At 37.5% G+C, this 22,939-nt stretch overlaps 1 protein-coding gene across 1 annotated transcript in view; it reads right to left on the reverse strand.

The window, feature by feature from the left end:
* The window catches only part of PPP1R16B (protein phosphatase 1 regulatory subunit 16B), a 104,807-nt gene that overhangs the window by 49,645 nt on the left and 32,223 nt on the right, over nt 1-22,939 (reverse strand). Inside the window, exon 3 of the mRNA XM_026665068.2 lies at nt 12,947-13,343. Within this exon, the coding sequence (XP_026520853.1) occupies nt 12,947-13,193 (247 nt within the window). The 5' untranslated portion in view covers nt 13,194-13,343. The remainder of the gene's footprint in view (nt 1-12,946; nt 13,344-22,939) is intronic.

Raw genomic sequence — 22,939 nt, forward strand, 5'->3', positions numbered from 1 at the left:
CCTTTGATAAACAGTCAAAATAATGTTCCCTCTAAAGAAATCCATAAATGCCTTTTGCTAGAAGCATCATGTTCTGTACTAGTTTCATGACAATTTTAGGACACACATGTCTTTCAGGTTGGATTGATGCCCTTATCTGTCTGCTCTTAAAGAAGTAGATTAATTTGCAATAATATTTGGTTATATTGTGGTTTTATCAATGGAAAGGACAGCTTTGTGGGCTAAAGTAGGATGGAAATCAAAGGCAGTGAAATCACAAAGGGTTTCATTCTGTTCTTGTCAATATATAGAGTTGCTGATTTAGTAATAATCAAGCTAAAGCTAGATAACCCAATATAACATCCATGCAAGGCAGCAGAGCAAGTTCTTATTCATTTATATTGCATCCTCTAATGCTCAGACCATATTGGCAGCTTATAATATTTATTTAAATATTTTATATAAATATTTAAACTAAGGAGCTTCAAAAATTGTATAAAACACAAAAATCCAGAACAATAAATTGTAACACGTTATTCAAAAAAATGTTTCTAACAAATATAAATCTGGATAGAAACAAATTTGTAACCTCAACATAAACAAGGGGAAAATTCTTATAACAGAACAGATAAACTGAATAAAAGCATTTGAACTAAGCATCGTGTGTGTGTGTGTGTGTGCGCGCGCGCGCGTGTATGTGTGTGTGTGTGTGTGTGTGTGTGTGTGTGTGTGTGTGTGTGTGTACACATGTGCACCTTCTGGGAAGGGAATGTTTTTATGTTCTAAAAATGTTCCATTAAGTGTCAGCATCAGTTGCACCTATTTCCACTGGAAGAAACTGAAGATCACAACACATATTGTGATCTCATTGACAGATATATATGCTTGCCTTTCATTCAAGAAACGTTATTTAAGACAGTAAGCTAAAGATATGCAGAGTAACATCCCCTCAAAGCAATAGCATACAAAATGATGCAAGGTTTTTAAAACTAAGGAACATTCACCAGCAGCTCAGCTCATCAACTTAAATTAGTGTAAGATCCCAAATTGAAAATCATATCTGTATCTCTAAAGCCTTCCAAACAGGACATCCTCAGTCATTTGGTTAAAAACCATCAATATTCTAACCATTTGTGAAAACTAGGCCAAAGGGGATATACTTGATGTTAGTGTCAGCAACTCTGGATAGGATTGACAATAGCCAAGAATAATTATATGAAAAAGTAGGTGTGAAAAAACATTGCAATAAGAGTCTTTGTAAAGTATGATTTAGCATCCTTCACATCCTACACATGTCTAGTTGCTTCCCTGTTTTGCTGTTCTCTTTTTATATATAAGCAACAAAAAAACTCTTCTATTTTAATGTGAGAAACAAATCTACTTTGCAATCACTGAAAAGGGTGTCATAATGAAAGAGCAGCCATGTGTGCTATGGAAAACCTCGCCTACCGCTTCCTGTGCCATGAGTGGAAAGCACAGAGGCACTTCCTGTGAAACAGGAGAGGGAAAAGGGTGTGTACTAGATAGTACATTCCTAAACTGGGTAACTGCTGCCAAGTGGAAAAACATTTCAAATTCAGCTATTGGATCATCAGCCAAATCAAATAGTTTTGCTGCTGGATTCAATGACAACAGCAATGATGATAACAACAATGATGACAATGATGAGGATGAATCTGCTAATCCAATTCATAATTATTGAAGTGTTGCTTCAGAAAATAGGATGCAATTTACTTTTGTTCTTCTGTTCTTAAAAGCAGATGAGATGAACTAGTATTTCATATTTCCAATGGAGAATTCTGTAGTGACATTGTCATTACATGGGCACATCCATTAAATGTTTTTGACAACTGCATGGAATTGGCTATCTCTGCCTGCTTCTGTATTTTTTCCTATTTCCCAATCTAGCCAATAAATCTGAGATTACCTGATGATTTACAAAACAAATAACATCCTTAGTTAACTGTTTTGAATCAATCAAGTTCAACTACATATTGTATACTGCTTAGAGACAACTATGTTGTAAACATACATATAAAAATATTTTCTGACTTCTAAATACTCAAGAGAGTGCCACATTTTAATTCATATCTATGAAATGGAAGTTATTATTCTTGCCAGAATATATAGCACATATTAAATGCTTCTGATTGGTTATGAAGGTACTACCAATTTTCCCAAGGCCAGTCCAATGTTTTGACTTTAACCAAGAAAGCCTCAATGCCTTAGATAAGGAAACATCAAAAACTGCCTCTTCTTGGACCAAGATGTATTTTGCATAAAAATGGTGAACATTAGATGGCAGTAAAGAATTAGAATTCCTTAGTGTCTTTTTGCTGTCATCTAGTGATCTTCTGGATTTTTGCATCATCACATCTGGTTTTTCTTTAGATTAAAGAAGTTTGATTTCTTACTTTAGTTTCAGATAAAACCTCTATTGTACACGATACTGACATGATAGCAGTGTTCCAATATTTAAGGGGTTGCCAAAAGAATAGGCAGTCAACTATTCTGAAAAGCACCTGAAGATTGGACAAGAAGCAATGGGTGGAAATTAATCAAAGAGAGAAGCAATCTATAGAACTAAGGAGAAATTTCCCCACAGTTAGAACAGTTAATCAGTAGAACAACTTGCCTTCTGAAGTTCTGTATGTTTATTTTATTTATTTATTTATTTGATTTGCCAATTGTTTACAAGATAATAAGTATAAGTGTATACATAGTTATGAATACATGAAATGGGTACATATAAGAAAAATAAAAGAATAAGAGAAACAATAGGACAGGGACGGTAGGCACGCTGGTGCGCTTATGCACGCCCCCTACAGACCTCTTAGGAAAGGGGTGAGGTCAATAGTAGACAGTCTAAGGTTAAAGTTTTTGGGGTTTGGGAAAGAAACTACAGAGTCGGGTAGAGTATTCCAGACATTGACCACTCTATTGCTGAAGTCGTATTTCCTGCAATCAAGTTTGGTGCGGTTTACTTTGAGTTTGTATCTATTGTGTGCTCTTGTGTTGTTATGGTTGAAGCTGAAGTATTCACTGACAGGTAGGACATTGCAATGTATGATTTTATATACCATGCTTAAGTCAGACCGAAGACGGCGTAATTCAAGGTTTTCTAGTTCTAGATTTTCAAGTCTGGTGGCATAAGGTATTCTACAACGAGTAGAGGAGTGGAGAACTCTTCTTGTGAAATATTTCTGGACTTTCTCAATTGTGCTAATATCAGATACGTAATGTGGGTTCCAGACTGATGAACTGTATTCGAGTATTGGTCTAGCAAATGTTTTGTATGCTCTGGTTAGTAGTGTGATATTACCAGAGAAAAAGCTACGTAGGATTAGGTTAACAACTCTTAATGCCTTTTTGGCTATGTAGTTGCAGTGGGCTCTAGCACTTAGATCATTAGAGGTGAGTATTCCAAGGTCCTTTACAGAGCTTGGGTCATCAACAAGTTCTTGACTATTCAGCTTGTATTTTATTTTCTGATTTTTTTTGCCAATATGTAAGACAGAGCATTTATTTGTTGAGATTTGAAGTTGCCATTTGTTTGACCATTCTGATACATAGTCAAGATCTTTTTGTAGGGTAGCAGTATTGTCTGTGGTATTGAACAGCTTTACATCATCAGCGAAGAGAACGCAATTGCTCTTAATATGATCACAGAGGTCGTTTATGTAGAGTATGAAGAGAGTTGGTCCTAGAACACTGCCTTGGGGAACACCACTATTGACAGGTACTGGATTTGATAGGACGCTTCCGATTTTGACCATTTGTTGTCTGTTTGACAGGAATGCTTCTATCCAGTTATTCAGTTGTCCAGAGATCATAGGATTTTATTTTTAGGAGTAGTTTGTCGTGTACCACTGAATCAAAGGCTTTACAGAAGTCTATGTAGATTGCGTCTATTGCTTTGCCCTGGTCGAGTTGTGTCGTCCATATGTTTTTGCAGTGTAAGAGTTGTAGATTACAGGATAGTTTTTTTCTGAAACCAAATTGTTTATTGGAGAGTAGGTTATTTGTCTCTAAGTGGAGGATGATGGATTGGTTAATAATTGATTCCATGACTTTACAGGTGACGCAGCATAAGGAGATTGGCCTGTAATTTTCAACTAGGCTTGGGTCTCCCTTTTTGAAGATGGGGATGACTGTGGCTTGTGACCATAGGTTAGGCAAGGAGCTGGTCCTGAAAGATTTTTCAAAGATTATGCTTAGAGGTTTGGCTATGGCAGTGGATAGCTTTCTTAAGAAGTAGGCACATGTTCCAACACTAGATGTTTTTAGGAAAGGATTGGACAACCATTTGTCTGAAATAGTACAGGGTTTCATGCTTGAGCATGAGGTTGGACTAGAAGACCTCCAAGATCCCTTGCAACTCTGTTATTCTGTACTAACTTGGTATCACAGTGTTATTAAGTATATAAGCTTGCAAATCTATAAGCCTTTAATCAATCAGTAAAGTAAACCTTGACTACAGGTTGAAATGTTGATCAAATGTTGTTAAGCTGAGTTTGAAAGATGCATAGCTATCCGGATGTGATATCAACTCGTCACCTACCAAACTACTGAAAAGACAACCAGATGGCTTTTCCCCCTTAATTATTTTAAAACTAGTCAAAGCTTTGATTTCAGGTTAAAATATACTTAAAATATCTACTGTCATCACTGGGAATTGAAAACAATCTCAATACATGTCTTATTTATTTTTAATATGGAATTGCCACGAATCTGATCAAATTCATATTCAATCATTTCTAAAATCTACTTTGGCTCGAATATAGTAACAAATATCCTTCATTCCAATTTCCCAACTGATTTACTCTGTCAGTACAATATTGAAAATCCTATGAATGCTGTGCAGCTTTTGCTTAATAGACTGCAATCACCCTATACTTAAGAAAATATGCCTTCCCTTAAGAGCCTTGTACAATCAGTTAAAATGATCAGAAGATTGATTAAATATTATTTAGCCAGTTCAAAGTTCTTACCATCTGCTTTCAGCTGCCAAAATCAATGACAGAATAATGTGTCCTCAGATTTCCCTGTTGAGACCTGGCAACACAGAGTTTGCAAAACAGATGGCTACTTTAAAATACCTGCCATCCAATGCACTTCATTGAGATAAACTGATTAATACAAGTGCTGCAACAAATATTTGCCACCTTTAAGGCAAAGCTAGACAACCTGTGACCTTAGTGATGTTGAAAGGTTGGTAGTTGTTACTTGATATCTGTACACCTATTTATGCCATTTTATGTACTTACGTATTTTATGTATTGTTGAGCTGTGAATTATTATAGTGATTTATTGTATTATCTTTTTTGTTTTAATGTATCATTGGTGTACTGCCCTCCTTGTGGACTACATAAATGAAGTAAATAAACATTACTCTTACAGTATAGATGGACATACTGTAAAGCTAAATGCACATCTAAAACATTTTGCAGGATCCTTTGTCACTTCAAATTATATAACTGACATTTGATAATGCAATTTGCAGCTAATTTTCAATGGGATTGTTAGCCAGCAGAAAGTGGCAGTTCAAGTTCCATTAACACATGTAAAGAAACAAGATAAATAAAAAAAAACAAATAGTCCACCCACAAAAATTGTACCAGGAAGGGAAGAAAAAAAATTCCACAGTATGTGACATACTTCTGCTGTTATAAACTTCTCTGTCCACCTAGTCCTCAGCCATCCAAATTTGTGGTATTTTGATTGGCTTGTTTAAACAAATCTTCCCAAATCTATATGTGCCCTGATGTGAGGGGTTTTGAATCCTGTTTTTTTTAAATGTTGGTTAGTAATGTTGTGATTTAAAGTCCAACATATGTGACAGAATCAGGGACAGTCTGGTGAAGACTTACACATCAAAGTTTCATGCAAATATTAGAAATCTTAATATGGCATTCTTTTTCTGCCACGGTTTGGGTTTGGATTCTATGAAATCATAGCAAGGAAGAGACTCCATACAACAGATGTTTAATTTTCTACTCTGAAGAAGAATCCACTAAAACCTCTCTGACTGGTAAAATGTACCATCGTTACTCCCCCCATTTGAAAGTTTTCACTGAGGAAGAATCCATCACTGTTCTGGGTATTCTGTTCAACTATCAGGAAATTCTCCCAAATATTCAGCCAGAATATTCTTTCATTTCAACATATTCATACTTGTTCTGCTCTTGACATCAGTGAAGAGCAGTTACATCCACTCTTGCACGTGACAGATTATACACAGATATCTGTATACGCTTAACACATCTCCTGTTAAGTTTTGCCTTGTCAAGTTAAACATGTCCAGCTTCTACACAGATCTTGGTTGCCAGACCTCATATGATCCTGATAATTCTCCTCTAAACTCCCTTAAAATATTCCATGTTTTTTTAAATTATAATGCTTAGAACTTCACCTCCAAAAGAAGCACAGGATACAGTGGAACTATTATCCACTGATGCAATTTGGACACATTTGTTATTTGATGATGTTACCTAGTTTGATAATGAAAAGTCTGCAAGAGAACAACCAAGTTCAGAGAGCACCAGGGACTCTTCATTTCAACCTTGAGCTATAAATATTCTCCTTTATTAATTCTTATTATCATTGTAACCCAAGACTGCATTGGCTCTTATAGCTTCTTATCTCATCACTTGCTAATATTCTGCTGGTGCTCCATTTGTACTCCTAGCTTCTTTCCACATATACTCTGCCAAACCAGATCTACACGAATTCATATTTGTGGATTGGATTTTTTTATGAACTTGTCATAGGTGAATACCACTATGTTTGATTAGTCTAATGTTCAAGCTTTTCAAACTAATTTAGAATGGTGACTTTTGTTCACTAGTGTATAAGCCAGCCTCCTAGTTTGGTGTAAACCATAGCTCAGTGATCTACTTCTCCAAAAGGATTCACATCCTAACATGTTTGTTAAATATTCAAAAGGACCTTAATAAACTTAAACAGTCAGCCCTATCCAAATGTTGTCCAGTGGCAAGAAATGCAAGGATCTGCACTTAGGAAAAACCAGATGTGCAAGGATATGCAATACTGGCTAAGCATGGGGGGAGAGGCATGAACAGGAAGGAGATAAAAGGACAGAGGACTGAACTTAATAACAAGAATCTATAATGCCTAGTATCAAAAAGCAAATAACATTCCAGACAAGCCTTGCTTATTCTGCTTATGGTACCATCTTGATTTTTGGACAACACCCTGTGGCCACTCCTATTATTTATTTAGAGTATTTACACTACATGGTGCTTATAGTCCTGCATTTATATTAAATACAAATGGACTGTAGATATTTTTTTTTTTGCTTCCATCTAGTTAGTCATGCTGAGACTTATATCTCTAAGCAAGACAAAAGTAATCAGATTTTACTTTACTTTAATTTCATCCAAGTTGTATTGTTATTTATAAATATAAAGCTTTTTGGGGCAGCTCTCCAGAGTTAGCTCCATGAAAATAATTACACCGTGGATATATTGCCTGACAAGATCATTCAAATTCTTTATTATTCCCTGGATTTTTCTTCCTTTCCTCATGCCTACCGATCAATCCTAGGTATAGACTGACAGATTTTAAAGTAGGAATTATTTTTTGTTTTGTTTTCCCTTCAGAGCCTAATATGTGAAAGCTAACCCTATAGCTAATATGAGACAAACAAGCAGCAACAATATATGTTAAATAAGACTCTGGTAGGTTTTCTTTTCCCTTGCTTTCTTTGTTAAATTGAAGTGAGAAGATAAATAGCAAATATCACGCATCTTTTCTTCTTTGCCTTGAGAAAAAAAATCTTGTACAAAACACTTCAAAGTTAATATTCTTACATATTTATGCAGTTTTAGATGCAGTTTACAATAACCTTTTTCCCTCCAGGGATATCCATATAGCATGGAGAAAAAGACCAAGATTTATTTTTTATTTATTTATTTATTTGATTTGCCAATTGTTTACAAGATAAGTATAAGTGTATACATAGTTGTGAATACATGAAATGGGTACATATAAGAAAAATAAAAGAAGAATAAGAGAAACAATAGGACAGGGACGGTAGGCACGTTGGTGCGCTTATGCACGCCCCCTACAGACCTCTTAGGAAAGGGGTGAGGTCAATAGTAGACAGTCTAAGGTTAAAGTTTTTGGGGTTTGGGGAAGAAACTACAGAGTCGGGTAGAGTATTCCAGACATTGACCACTCTATTGCTGAAGTCGTATTTCCTGCAATCAAGTTTGGTGCGGTTAACACTGAGTTTGTATCTATTGTGTGCTCTTGTGTTGTTATGGTTGAAGCTGAAGTATTCATTGACAGGTAGGACATTGCAATGTATGATTTTATATACCATGCTTAAATCAGACCGAAGACGGCGTAGTTCAAGGTTTTCTAGTTCTAGAATTTCAAGTCTGGTGGCATAAGGTATTCTACAACGAGTAGAGAAGTGGAGAACTCTTCTTGTGAAATATTTCTGGACTTTCTCAATTGTGCTAATATCAGACACGTAATGTGGGTTCCAGACTGATGAACTGTATTCGAGTATTGGTCTAGCAAATGTTTTGTATGCTCTGGTTAGTAGTGTGATATTACCAGAGAAAAAGCTACGTAGAATTAGGTTAACAACTCTTAATGCCTTTTTGGCTATGTAGTTGCAGTGGGCTCTAGCACTTAGATCATTAGAGGTGAGTATTCCAAGGTCCTTTACAGAGCTTGGGTCATCAACAAGATCTTGACTATTCAGCTTGTATTTTATTTTCTGATTTTTTTGCCAATATGTAAGACAGAGCATTTATTTGTTGAGATTTGAAGTTGCCATTTGTTTGACCATTCTGATACATAGTCAAGATCTTTTTGTAGGGTAGCAGTATTGTCTGTGGTATTGAACAGCTTTACATCATCAGCGAAGAGAACGCAATTGCTCTTAATATGATCACAGAGGTCATTTATGTAGAGTATGAAGAGAGTTGGTCCTAGAACACTGCCTTGGGGGACACCACTATTGACAGGTACTGAATTTGATAGGACGCTCCCAATTTTAACCATTTGTTGTCTGTTTGACAGGAATGCTTCTATCCAGTTATTCAGTTGTCCAGAGATACCATAGGATTTTATTTTTAGGAGTAGTTTGTCATGTACCACTGAATCAAAGGCTTTACAGAAGTCTATGTAGATTGCGTCTATTGCTTTGCCCTGGTCGAGTTGTGTCGTCCATATGTTTTTGCAGTGTAAGAGTTGCAGATTACAGGATAGTTTTTTTCTGAAACCAAATTGTTTATTGGAGAGTAGGTTATTTGTCTCTAAGTGGAGGATGATGGATTGGTTAATAATTGATTCCATGACTTTACAGGTGACGCAGCATAAGGAGATTGGCCTGTAATTTTCAACTAGGCTTGGGTCTCCCTTTTTGAAGATGGGGATGACTGTGGCTTGTGACCATAGGTTAGGCAAGCAGCTGGTCCTGAAAGATTTTTCAAAGATTATGCTTAGAGGTTTGGCTATGGCAGTGGATAGCTTTTTAAGAAGTAGGCACATATTCCATCCGGTCCAATAGATAGAGATGGTTTTAGATTGCGTAGTGCTTTTTCAACATTGTCTTCTGTGAAATCGATATGTATTAGATCATTGTTGTTATCTGTGGTACGGCTAGGAAATACTGGGCATGATCCATTGCTGTTTACAAATACTGAGCCGAAGAATGTGTTAAAGATGTTGGCTTTAATGGTGTCGTCGTTGCAGACTTTACCATCAGGTCCTATCAAGGGAGGGATGGACCTTGAGTCTTTTAGTTTGTTGTTTACAAAATTGTAAAAAGCACGGGTGGAATTGGTGCTTAGAAGGTTTTCCTCTTGTTTAATGTGATAATTGGTGCATTCAGTCTTTATCTGGTGGCATAAATTTTTGTAACGGCTTTTGAAATTGGCAACGTGACCAGATTTGTTTTTCCGCCAGAGTGATCTCTTTTTGGATTGAAGTTTCCTTATTGTTATGGGTAATCTGCTTTTTTGTTTTGTTTTGGGAGTTGTTGTTGGTACATATAGTTTGATGACTCTTTTGACTTCAAGTAAAAATATGTTGTAATGGTCTTCAACAGTATTGCATCCAGTGAATAGAGATTGCCAATCAAGGGATGAGAGATCGTTGTCTATAAGATCATAGTTGCCTTTTTTGAAGTTACAATTGGGGATTACATCATTGTGGTGATTTTTGTGTGGACGTATGTTGAGACAAAAGTCAATCATATTGTGGTCACTGCTGGAAAAGGGTTCTTTAGTTTGTAATCCGTAAATTAAATTCAAACTATTGCAGAAGATGAGATCGAGGCAGTTGTTTAGTCTAGTGTTTTTGGTTACTAGTTGTTCCAGTCCCAGATTTGTAATAGTATTGTAGAAGGTTGTGTGTATGATTTCAGTTGTACAATCATTTAGGGTCCAGTCAATATGAGGTAGATTGAAATCACCAAGAAAGATAAAAGGGTATGGGCAGGATGCAGCCCATGTTAGTAATGTATTTAGCTTGTTTACATGTTCGATGTCATAATCAGGTGCTCTGTAACATAGTAAGAATCGAATTGTGATATTTAAGGATAGTTCACAGATGATGGTCTCAGGAAGAGCAAGCTCCTGGGTAACTTGGATATTTTTTAGATGTAAGGATTTTTTATAGAAGATAGCAACACCACCTCCTCGACGATTTTCACGATCTGATCGGTAAACATGATAGTCTCTTACTGTGGTAATGGAGTCGGGGAGAGATGCATTGAGCCATGTTTCACAGACAAATATAATGTCGAAGTTAGCCATATTTAGTAGGATGAGAAATTCACGTATTTTATTCACGAGGCTTCGAAGATGTCTCTGCCTTTTTGTCTATATCACAGACAGAGGTTCAATTGCACCAACATGGCCACCAAGATATATTCTGGGAATTCCGAGTCCCACAATTCCCAACTAGCATCCTGTCTAAGAACTCTGGGATTGTAGTAAAACACATCTGGAAGTCAACACATTGAGGAAGACCACCTACAGGGAATTTTAGTTCCTCTTGCCCCCTCACTATCTAGCCTATAATAAGATCCACACATTGTATCAAAGCCAAAATGTGGTTTCTTTGATTTTGATTTAAGAATTCTGTTTTGGGGGGAGGTAGTTTATTCACTAATTAAACTCTTATTATAAGCCCTATCTATGCACACTTAAATGAGAGGAACTAAATTCAGTTGCGCCTTTTCTGGATACATACTGAAAAAATATAGAAAACCAGTAGAATTAAAATTGTATAGATAGCAATAGGACTTGTGTATATCACCTTTTTATGGAAGTTTATATACTAAAGAATATACATTCAAGGTCAGCCCTACTAGAGCCCATGGGAAGTGCCTATCTTGGAAGAAAAGTGGCAGTAGAGGCCAAATTCTCATCTACTTTACATATCATCAGGTCAATGAAATCTAGCTAAGCAAGGAATGGATCATGCTAGGTAGAGAAGAGATAAACAGCCTCTTCGTATGCACTGCATTGCAATAAAAATGTCACCAGCTTTGCTTTAAAGAAGAGCAAGGCAAGATATATAACTGAAAGACCAATCTTCAAAGGAATGTCAAGTTAGGCCTTGAGGCAACTGTTTTACACTGCACCCTATATATCAAGTTCCAAAACTGTAGCAGATGACATCAATAATTTCATAATGTAATGGTATAAATTAATCTCTTTCAAATCCTTCAAATATATCGTAGCATTCTTAAATGTATTCTGGGTAAAATACAACAACACATATTTCCCCCCCTTAATATTTTTGTTACTCGATATTTTACAAATCATTCTGAATAAAATCCCAAATATACCTCAACATTTTTACTTCCTTATTGTATTTGCTATATCATTGTATTTACTACTATATATCACTGACATATACCATTTTTGTTGTTATTTATTTGTTAAATCATGTCCAACTCTTCACAATCCCATAACATGGCAGTCTCCTCTGCCATGTTATGGGCTCCTCCTCCACTTTTTTCTCCCTCGGTCTTCCCAGTCTCATGTCCCTCCATCAATGACACCACTGACATATACCAAATCTTCTTCCAAACCCACAATCTTTATTATCTAGTTCAGATTATCCTTGACATTATCCTAATTCAATGATTTATGTCTAACGTTGGAAGCAGGAATAGGAAGTGTCTGGAATAATGCACCTTGACAGTGTATTATGTAATTCAGAAACTAGTATATGGCATTTTCTTTTAAGTCACTTTACAATGCTTCTAATGGACCCAGACTAATTTCTGTTCTACATTTGGACTAATATCAAAATCAATATAAGAAAATAATTTCATCAAACTATTTTGCATGTTAGGCAAAAAATATCTATCACAGCTAAAAACTTTTGGAGGCCAAATTAAACAATTCTATCGTTGCTCACACAATATCATTTACCATGGCCGGGTTTTCAGATATTAACTAACTGACCTCCTACACTGTGTGAACACAGCCACATTAAATGCTTATGCAAAGTATCAGGAAGGAAGACAATTTGCCCTTTATTAAGGTGTGATAAATATAAAGAAGATTATACAGGAAAAAATATGCTGCTTTCATTAGCTAATCTAATATGACCTAACTAAAGTATGTCTTTAGGGAAAAGTCTACAAAACAGTTCAAGATCAAATGGTGCCAACCTTGAAACAGACTGCTCCAAACTTACTGGAAGTAATCTGGGCTAGAAACAAAACAGTCTAGACCAGGTACATAAGTAATAATTAGGAAAAGATAAAATGTGGGCAACACAATTTCTAAATATAGAAGATCAAAGGATTCCCTCTCATGCAGCTAGCCGTTCACCTGGCTTGTGTGTAGACAACCACAATTTACTTCAATATCTTACTTGGTGGAACACCATTTGGTGCTTAAAATGTTTTCAGACAAACCTTCAGATTTACAAAATGCATGTGATTTTCACTTTTAGGATTTCTTACCTTCCTCAATATCGTTCCTTAACGAAGCTTCCAGCAGTGCAATACTGGCCTCAAAAGACACCTTCTTGGAGCAGACAACATTCCTCTTTTTCTCATGCTTCCGTTTCTTGTGCTGCATCTCCTTCTCATACTGAGCCCATTTCTTCAGCTGCTGAGTCCTGCGTTTCTGAGAAGCTCGGAGTCGCTCTAGGGTAGGTACTTTATCCAGAAGGTGGAGCTCTGTCAGCAAGTCCATATGGGTGTCCATTTCTTCCACAAATTGGATGATGGGTTCAGCCACACAGCTGCTGAACCTGTAGCCCTGTCTAGGCGACTATGGGACAACTATCTGGCATTAAGAGAACATCCTGAATCATGAGCGGCATTTCTCAGAGTTTGAGGAACACATGGTGGAATCCTGGAAAAAAAAAGAGAAAGAGGGCCAAAAGTGACGATATATCTTGTCCTATATATATATATATATATTTAAAAAAGAACAGGACAAGAGAAAAAGATTCAAAATAATATTTTGCCAAACAGTATACAGATAGTCCTTGATTTACAACCATCCATTTAGTCCCCATTCAGAGTTTTACAATGGCACTGAAACAAGTGACTTATGACCATTTTTCACAGTTATGACCATGGCAGCATCTCCATGGTCGTGTGATCAAAATGAGGACACTTGGCAACTGGCATATATTTATGATGGTTGCAGTGTCCCGAGGTCATGCGGTCACTTTTTGTGACCTTCTGACAAGCAAAGTCAATGAGGAAGCCAGGTTCACTTAACAACCATGTTACTGACTTAACAATTGCACTGGTTCACTTAACTGTGTCAAGAAAAATAGTAAAATGAGGCAAAACTCACTTAACATCTGTCTTGCTTAGCAATAGAAATATTGGGTTGTAAGTTGAGTACTACCTGTACTACTACATTATAGAAAGCAATGAATTTATAGTTCTTATGAAACAAATTAAAATCAAGAAGAACCTTTTTCCAAAAAAGTTGTCCAATATAGTCAGACATCTGGTCAGTCTTTAAATTCTAGCTGGATAAAAGCTAAGGAAAGCTTAATTTTAAAAGACCTTTATGTGCTGTGTTACCTTATGCTAAGAATAATTTTGAATGTTTACTTTATTATATTCATAGCCTATCATGCCAAAATCATAGTCCATAATGAATGTAAACATAAAACCCATGAATATTATTTTAGTCACTAAAATCTAGATCAGAGATCACTGCAAACAGGCTTATCAACATCACTGTGAGAGGCAGAATAATATACTGCTCAAAAAAATAAAGGGAACATTTAACCAACACAATGTAACTCCAAGTCAATTACACTTCTGTGAAATCAAACTGTCCACTTAGGTAGCAACACTGATTGACAATCGATTTCACATGCTCTTGTGCAAATGGAATGGACAAAAGCATAGGCAGTTAGCAAGACATCCCCAATAAAGGAGTGGTTCTGCAGGTGGTGAACACAGACCACTTCTCACTTCCTATGCTTTCTGGCTGATGGTTTGGTCACTTTTGAATGCTGGTGGTGCTTTCACTCTAGTGGTAGCATGAGACAGAGTCTACAACCCACACAAGTGGCTCAGGTAGTTCAGCTCATCCAGGATGGCACATCAATGCAAGCTGTGGCAAGAAGGTTTGCTATGTCTGTCAGCGTAGTGTCCAGAGCATGGAGGCACTACCAGGAGACAGGTCAGTAAATCAGGAGACGTGGAGGAGGCCGTAGGAGGGCAACAACCCAGCATCAGGACCGTTACCTCCACCTTTGTGCAAGGAGGGACAGGAGGAACACTGCCAGAGCCCTGAAAAATGACCTCCAGCGGGCCACAAATGTGCATGTGGCTGCTGAAACAGTCAGAAACAGACTCCATGAGGGTGGTATGAGGGCCCAATGTCCACAGGTGGGGGTTGTGCTTACAGCCCAACACCGTGCAGGTTTGGCATTTGCCAGAGAACACCAGGATTGGCAAATTCGCCACTGGCGCCCTGTGCTCTTCACAGATGAAAGCAGGTTCCCACTGAGCACATGTGACAGACACGACAGGGTCTGGAGACGCTGTGGAGAATGTTCTGCTGCCTGCAACATCCTCCAGCATGACCGGTTTGGCAGTAGGTCAGTAATGGTGTGGGGTGGCATTTCTTTAGGGGGCCACACAGCCCTCCATGTGCTTACCAGAGGTAGCCTGACTGCCATTAGATACCAAGATGAGATCCTCAGACCCCTTGTGAGACCATATGCTGGTGTGGTTGGCCCTGGGTTCCTCCTAATGCACAACAATGCTAGACCTCATGTGGCTGGAGTGTGTCAACAGTTCCTGCAAGTTGAAGGCATTGATGCTATAGACTGGCCCACCCGTTCCCCAGACCTGAATCCAATTGAGCACATCTGGGACATCATGTCTTGCTCCATCCACCAACGCCACATTGCACCACAGACTGTCCAGGAGTTGGGGGATGCTTTAGTCCAGGTGTGGGAGGAGATCCCTCAGGAGACCATCCGCCACTTCATCAGGAGCATGCCCAGGCATTGTAGGGAGGTCATACAGGCACGTGGAGACCACATACACTACTGAGGCTCATTTTGACTTGTTTTAAGGACATAACATCGAAGTTGGATCAGCACCACAGTGTTTTTTTCCACTTTAATTTTGAGTGTAACTCCAAATCCAGACCTCCGTGGGTTGCTAAATTTGATTTCCATTGATAATTTTTGTGTAATTTTGTTGTCAGCACATTCAACTATGTAATGAACAAAGTATTTAATAAGAATATTTCATTCATTCAGATCTAGGATGTCTTATTTTTGTGTTCCCTTTATTTTTTTTTGAGCAGTGTATAAAAATGCAGTAGTTCTGAATGGGGACACTGATAAGATTATAAACATTCATTATTACTATGTATATTGTAAAATATATAGGCAATTGATTTATTCCTGGAATACTTTAAGCTGTTTTAACTTGTGGATAAAAGTTCTGATATAATTATTTTTACTCCCCAAGGAGTCTTCATTGTAAAAACAACTATTAATAGCTAATCTGCAGTCCAAGTGACAAAGAAAATATTTCCTGAAACTGTTGGTCATTGATGCAGCTCTCCAGTTTGAATGAATGACCTTATGTAAATTAATTCAAGACAGGGATGCACGGAGGCTGAAAACAGGGTCCACAGAGGCCTAAAATGAGGCACGCGGAGGTGGTGATAGGTGGCGGCGATGGACAGTGGCAATCCCCGTAGTCTCAAACAGCTGATAAGTGGTGTTTCAGGAGGCCGATTCAACCGCCAATCAGCTGCTTGTGCTAAATCAGGCTGTGCTGAAGCTGAACAGGCTGTTTGCTGTTTGCTGCAAGGAGGCAAATTGCTGGGAAGCAGAGGTAGACTTTTTTTTCTTGTTTTCCTCCCCCAAAGCTAGGTGCGTCTTATAGTCTAAAGCGTCTTATACTGCAAAAAATATGGTACTTCCTTCTTTCCCTACATCAGACAAAATAACAAAGGAGCGTTAGTGCATTTCTTCATATAAAATCAAGGACTAGAGTACTAGCTCTGCAAAGCACCTTGGTTTGTCCTTAGATTGGCCAGGATCCTGTTACTCTGGTCAGCATACACTACTATGGTACCCAGGGGGGGGGGACTCAGTTACTGCAGCATCTCTTTCCAAAATGCCTCATCCTTTGGAAAAGATGTCAAATGGACAATTTTGGAAAAGAAGAGAACAATGCTGCCATAGAGAGACTTACATGATAAAATGAGTCAGGGAAGAAAACAAGGCTGAAAGAAAGCCTTAGGATAGATGGATAGATATTCCTGAAAGCAAAAGCAGAGATGGAATTCTGAAGAATTCAACTGCTACTCAGCAACCCTGGGGGAGAAAACCGACAAGGAGAGTTGATGAAAACCATATATGCAAGAACTGTATCTCTCCCCAAACTATTGTGTTGCTGGGATGATTTATGTAAAGCATGCAGGAAGTTCTTTTTGTTTTTTGCTTTCTGATAGTTATAAAGTACATTTTCATGTGAACTGTTAGAGAGGGGGAGAGGGAGGGGCAGGGAGAGAGAGGGAGGGAGGGAGAAAGAGAGGGGGGAGGGAGGGAGAGAGGGAGAGATCACAAACCTGATTAGAGCAGACTATGGACCTCCAGTTCAGTATTTGGTTTTCATAGAGGCTAAACAGATTTGTTTAGGAAGCCAGCATGCTGGACTTGAAGATGATAAAAAACTTATATTCCTTAAGTACAACATTGCCTCTCATTTCAGGAAGGATAACATTTTATTTATTTGCTTGTTTGTCAAGTGATTATAAGATAACAGGTATAAATATAAACATAGTTATGAATACATGAAATGGATACATATAAGAAAAATAAAAAGAAACATTAGGACAGGGACAGTAGGCACGATTGGTATGCTTATGCACACCCCCTACAGGCCTCTTAGGAAATGGGTGAGGTCAATAGTAGACAGTCTAAGGTTAAAATTTTTGGGGTTTGGGGAAGAAACCACAGAGTCACGTAGAGCAGGGATCCCCAACCTTTTCGACGCCGCGGCCCGGTTCCGGTGTCAGCTGGGCGCCGCGGCCCGGTTCCGGCGTCAGCTGGGCGCCGCCATCTTTTTTGACGAAAAATCACTTCCGGTGGCGTCACGAAGTGATTTTGTCAAATAGGCGCGCAGCGCTTTCGTGAGCTTTTCGGGTAGAAATGGCTTTCTACCGGAAAAGCTCACCAAGCTAGCGCCGCCATCTTTTGAAAAAATTGCTTTTTTACCAAAAAAGATGGCGGCACCCAGCAACCAGCGGCCCGGTAAGGCTTGTTCCGCGGCCCGGTACCGGTCCGCGGACCGGCGGTTGGGGACCCCTGAGGTAGAGTATTCCAGACATTGACTACTCTGTTGCTGAAGTCGTATTTCCTGCAATCAAGTTTGGTGCAATTAACCTTGTCTTTGTATCTATTGTGTGCTCTTGTATTGTTATGGTTGAAGCTGAAGTATTCATTGATAGGTAGGACACTGCAATGTATGATTTTATATACTATACTTAGATCGGACCGAAGGCGGCATAGTTCTAGGTTTTCTAGGTCTAGAATTTCAAGTCTGGTGGCATAAGGTATTCTGCAACGAGTAGAGGAGTGGAGAACTCTTGTAAAATATCTCTGGACTTTCTCAACTGTGTTAATATCAGATACGTAATGTGGGTTCCAGACTGATGAGCTGTATTCAAGTATTGCTCTAGCAAATGTTTTGTATGCTCTAGTTAGTAGTGTGATATTACCAGAGAAAAAACTATGTAGGATTAGGTTAATAACACTTAATGCCTTTTTGGCTATGTAGTTACAGTGGGCTCTAGCACTTAGATGATTAGAGATGAGTATTCCAAGGTCCTTGACAGAGTTTGGATCATCAGCAAGGTCTTGACTATTCAGCTTGTATTTTATTTTCTGATTTTTTTGCCAATATGTAAGACAGAGCATTTAACATACACCTATAATAGATAATAGTTATTGATAGTCTTATTTTTCCTAAATTTATCTGACCTCCTCCCCTTCCATAACTTTTAGAGACTTCTAAAATGGTGATTATCATATGTCCTGGAGTAATAAATTCCACTATGGGAAGAAACACCTTTTTATTTTTTTGCTATGTCCTAAATTACCCATAATTTCATTCTTTTTATGAATGGATAGAGAAGTAGCAGTAAAGAGAGGCAAGGATGCAAAGCTCATTTTACTACTATCAGTTGATATAGTTCAGCACTTTTAAATGCCATTTTAAAAGAACTGAACACAGAAGATCATTTTCACAAGCAAACATCTTGTTCAGTCTGCAATTAATAAAACTAGAAGCAGAATTTCCCACTCTAGACAGACAGACACACACACACACACACACACACACACACACACACGGATCAACCTGTACAAATTATAGTACAATTTGGACTGGACATATAACAAAGCCTGGAATGGTTCTATTTGACTATCCTGAAATCAGATATAATATGCAGACCAACAAAGTAATTATTTCTTTTTGATGAATTTTGTTTTTTTTCAGTTTTATAGAAAAGGTAAAAGAACATAAATAGAAATGTCCTGCTATCACCACAGGAATAGAGTTAAAAACTGCAGAGTTGGAAAGGATATCATTGTTTGACTTGATCAAACCACAACCCCATTTTCACAGCATTCTCCTTATGATAATATTCAGGCCATTAGATTATTTGATAGCAACTATTTCTAGGTAGACTAATAATATAGGCTTATTTTGCTCATGATACTATGCCAGGTTTGTTTCAGCTATGGTTAAATAGCAATAGCATTTGATTTATATACCGTTTCACAGTGCTTTACAGCCCTCTCTGAGCAGTTCTGATAACAATCTGGGTCCTCATTTTACCCACCTCGGAAGGATGGAAGGCTGAGTCAACCTTGAGCCTGGTGAGATTTGAATTGCCAAATTGCAGGCAGCCAGCAGTCAGCAGAAGTAGCCTGCAGTACTGCACTCTAACAACTGTACCAAGGTGGTTCATCCTTGGTGAATCACCTGACCTCTTCAATTGTTACTGCACATAATTTGGTTCCTTATTCAACCGCATGGCATTGTGTCACTTTCCAAATTTGGCTCAATCTCACATCTTATATTCTTTCAATCAGAATTTTGCCAAACAGTTTCTCAAACCCAGCTAACAAGGTCATCCCCCTGTAGTTTTTGTATGCATTCTTGCTATCTTTGTGTAGAGGAACATTAACAACATTCTTCCAACCTTCAGGCCCAAATACAGCCTTCACTCACATGGTAACAAGTCACATATTAAATCAATTAAGCAAGCCATATCCATATTTTAATATTTATCCAGTTGTATTATTAATAACTATTTTCTCACCAATTTTGAACATTCCTACCGTATTTATTACAATATTTTACTGATGATGATCAGAATATTTACAGCATTCATTTAAATTTCACTCTTCAACACAACACAAGCATTCCCATACAAAAGACAAACACTCTAAAACCATTTTTCATTTTGGATTGGCAACAACAGATAAGCATGTCCATGGACAGAAACTGTTTTGGGATTATTATTTTTTTAGATCTTTGTGATCATGCTCAGAACCCAACAATTATTTTGTCTGACACTTCAATTCTATCAAATTATGAATGCTTTGAGTTAATATTTTAATAATAATAATCTTCCAATATCTAAGAGGCTGCCACAAAGAAGGGGGGGGGGGAAATCAGCCTATTTTCTAAAGCACCAAATAAACAATGGATGGAAACTAATCAAGGAGAGAAGCAACCTAGAATTAAGAAGTAATTTCCTGAAAGTTAGAACAATTAATCACTGAAACCACTTGCCTCCAGAAGCTGTGAATGCTCCAACACTGGAAGTTTTTAAAAAGAGATTGGATAACCACTGGTCTGAGCAGGTTTCCTGCCTGAGCAGGGATTGGATTAGAAGACCTCAAAGGTCCCTTCTAACTCTGTTATTTTGTTATTTCTATGACAAAAAGATTTCACTCTTTCCTAAGTGGAAGTCACCAATTGGTACAAAAGAAGGACAAAGTGTTTATTGGTGAAGATATTTCCAGGAATCAGCAAGAAAGGATGTGGGCTCTCAACCAAAACATGCAGCTTTTACTTTTAGCAAATCAGCAATTGCCATCAAGAAGAAATCTCTTTAACCACAAAACGAAGCACTAGCAGCATTGTTCAGAGATAGGCTTGTAACTGCATAGAAATCAATGCAACAGTTGCTTTGAGCAGCAATTGGGAATAGACGGACATGCTGATCCATTAAGAACCTAAACCCTTGAGGGAAAAGCAACTGGCTGGTTTTTTTTCCTCCCCTCAACTTCAGTGCAACAATTCATTAATTAGCACATGACACAGTTCAGAAACTCCATGTGGATATCCACTCTGCTCACTTTTCAAAATGACCTAGTTTCCTTCCTGGAGTAGAAAAAAAAAAGAACAGAAGCAGAATAAAGACATTGCACTTACGTTTTTTGCTTTTTGTACACACTAGCCAGACCTAATTACAGCAGCACTGCAACGTATGCACACCTGTGAAGCAGTGGAAGCCAATGGATTGGTCAGCACTTTCTCCCCCTACCCACCCACAGCTCTTCTCTACCCACCAGATCTGTTTCCATGAAGCAGCAGCCAATCACTTTTGAGTTATGCTGAGAACATCCTGCAAGCTACAAAGCACTTACTACAAACACAGAAAGGAGAACATCAACTACCTAGGTGGCCAGTTACAGAGGAAGAAAATTGGCAAGATCAGGCCATTCTATTGTGACAGGGTTCACAATTTTCAGGGGCACAATAATCTGGAAAGGACTCCAGAGGCAAAAATGGAAACGTCAGGCATTTTCCAGCTCCCTTTAATTAACAGGAAACCAAACCAATTCTAGCTAACCTTTATGTGAAAAAATATCACTTATGTCCCCCAGTACTGATTTGCATGCTGAAATTGTACATTTGCCTTTTCACTTATTTCCCTCATGGTTAAATATACTATCTATTTTAATAGAATCGAAGTATACTTGGTATTGTTTATTGGTACAATTAAAATTTGTTTTTCCAATTTATCTCTTTTTTACAGAGTTATCATTTATACTTTACTTACTATCAATGTTATTTTTATTACACTAAAATGTAAGCTGTGATTAATTCTATTCTGTATTTTGCTGCTATTGTCATTCTCATCTTCTTTTGCTTTTTGTATCAGTTTCATATGCAGACTATTCTTCACATGATCTAAGTAGTGGCTCTCAACCTTTTCTTCATCGAGCACCCCCTTTAAATAACTTGTGTGGCCATGGACCACTAAGATTTAAGATTCAAATTGCAACATTTCTTCAAGTTTTTGCAGACACTCTGTGATGACATTACACCTATCCCCTGGGGTCCATGGACCATAGGTTGAGAAACACTGTTCTTTCCTGATTTATATAATTCCTCTGGGATTTCTTTTCTAATTTTGCTATATCAAACAATTGCACACTTTGTAGAACAGGTTGAAACTAAATATTCTTTGATCAAATACTGAAGTTTCTACCCTGTTTCACTTGCTTGATCCAATGGACATTTTTCTCCCTAAGCATTCTAGGATAAGAGGAATGAGGTGCACAAATCAGATTAGAAACTGTAAAGCAAATTATATATACAACATGCCTCTCTTGCTGATATGGGATGCTTACTATGATAGCCACTGACAAGAGCCACGTACAACTAATTTTGTTTCCTTTATTCCTTAAAAAATATTTATTCCTTTATTCCAAAATTATTCCTTAATTTTGTGATGCAATATGGAGATGGAGATTCAGAGCAAAAGAGTAACATTCCATTTCATCTGCTTTTTCTCCCCAGTCTATCACTGTCTCTCATTCTTGTACCAGAGAGGCAATCTGGTGTAGCAATTAAGGCATCAGACCAGGTCAAGGAAGACCCAGGGCCTAACTCCCACCTGATTGGGAACTTTATTTATTTATTTATTTTTTTAAACAAGTTTTATTAATTTTCAAAACACACAAGTCATCATTATCCATTACATGTTTAGACCTTTTTCCATTATAAATTTAACAAGTCAGATAAACTATAATTCTGTTTTAAACCATTTCCATATAAATATACAAAAACCTCTTATCCAATTTCTCTTTATTTCTCTTTACTCTTATTCAATTTTATTATTATTATTTCATCTATTTCTTTCTGACTTAGTTACCATTATTCTCATTCTATATTTCTACAAGGTTTTATTAATTCTCCCCCCCCAAAAAAAACATATACACACACACACAAAACATAAAAAAAATCTTTTTGGAAAGTAACTTGGACCCAGGTGTCTCTCTCTTCATGGACTTCAATTATATTCGTGCTCATCTTACATATCATTACTTATTTTATTTACCATTCTAAGTCTTCTATATTAACTTCTCCACATATTTCACTCTTCTTAATTCTATCTTAATTAATCATCTTAATTTGAGTCAT

The sequence above is a fragment of the Notechis scutatus genome, chromosome 3 (assembly GCF_049901735.1).
Source record: "Notechis scutatus isolate UNSWTSFEM ecotype Mainland chromosome 3, rNotScu1.2, whole genome shotgun sequence".
NCBI classification, from domain to species: Eukaryota; Metazoa; Chordata; class Lepidosauria; order Squamata; family Elapidae; genus Notechis; species Notechis scutatus.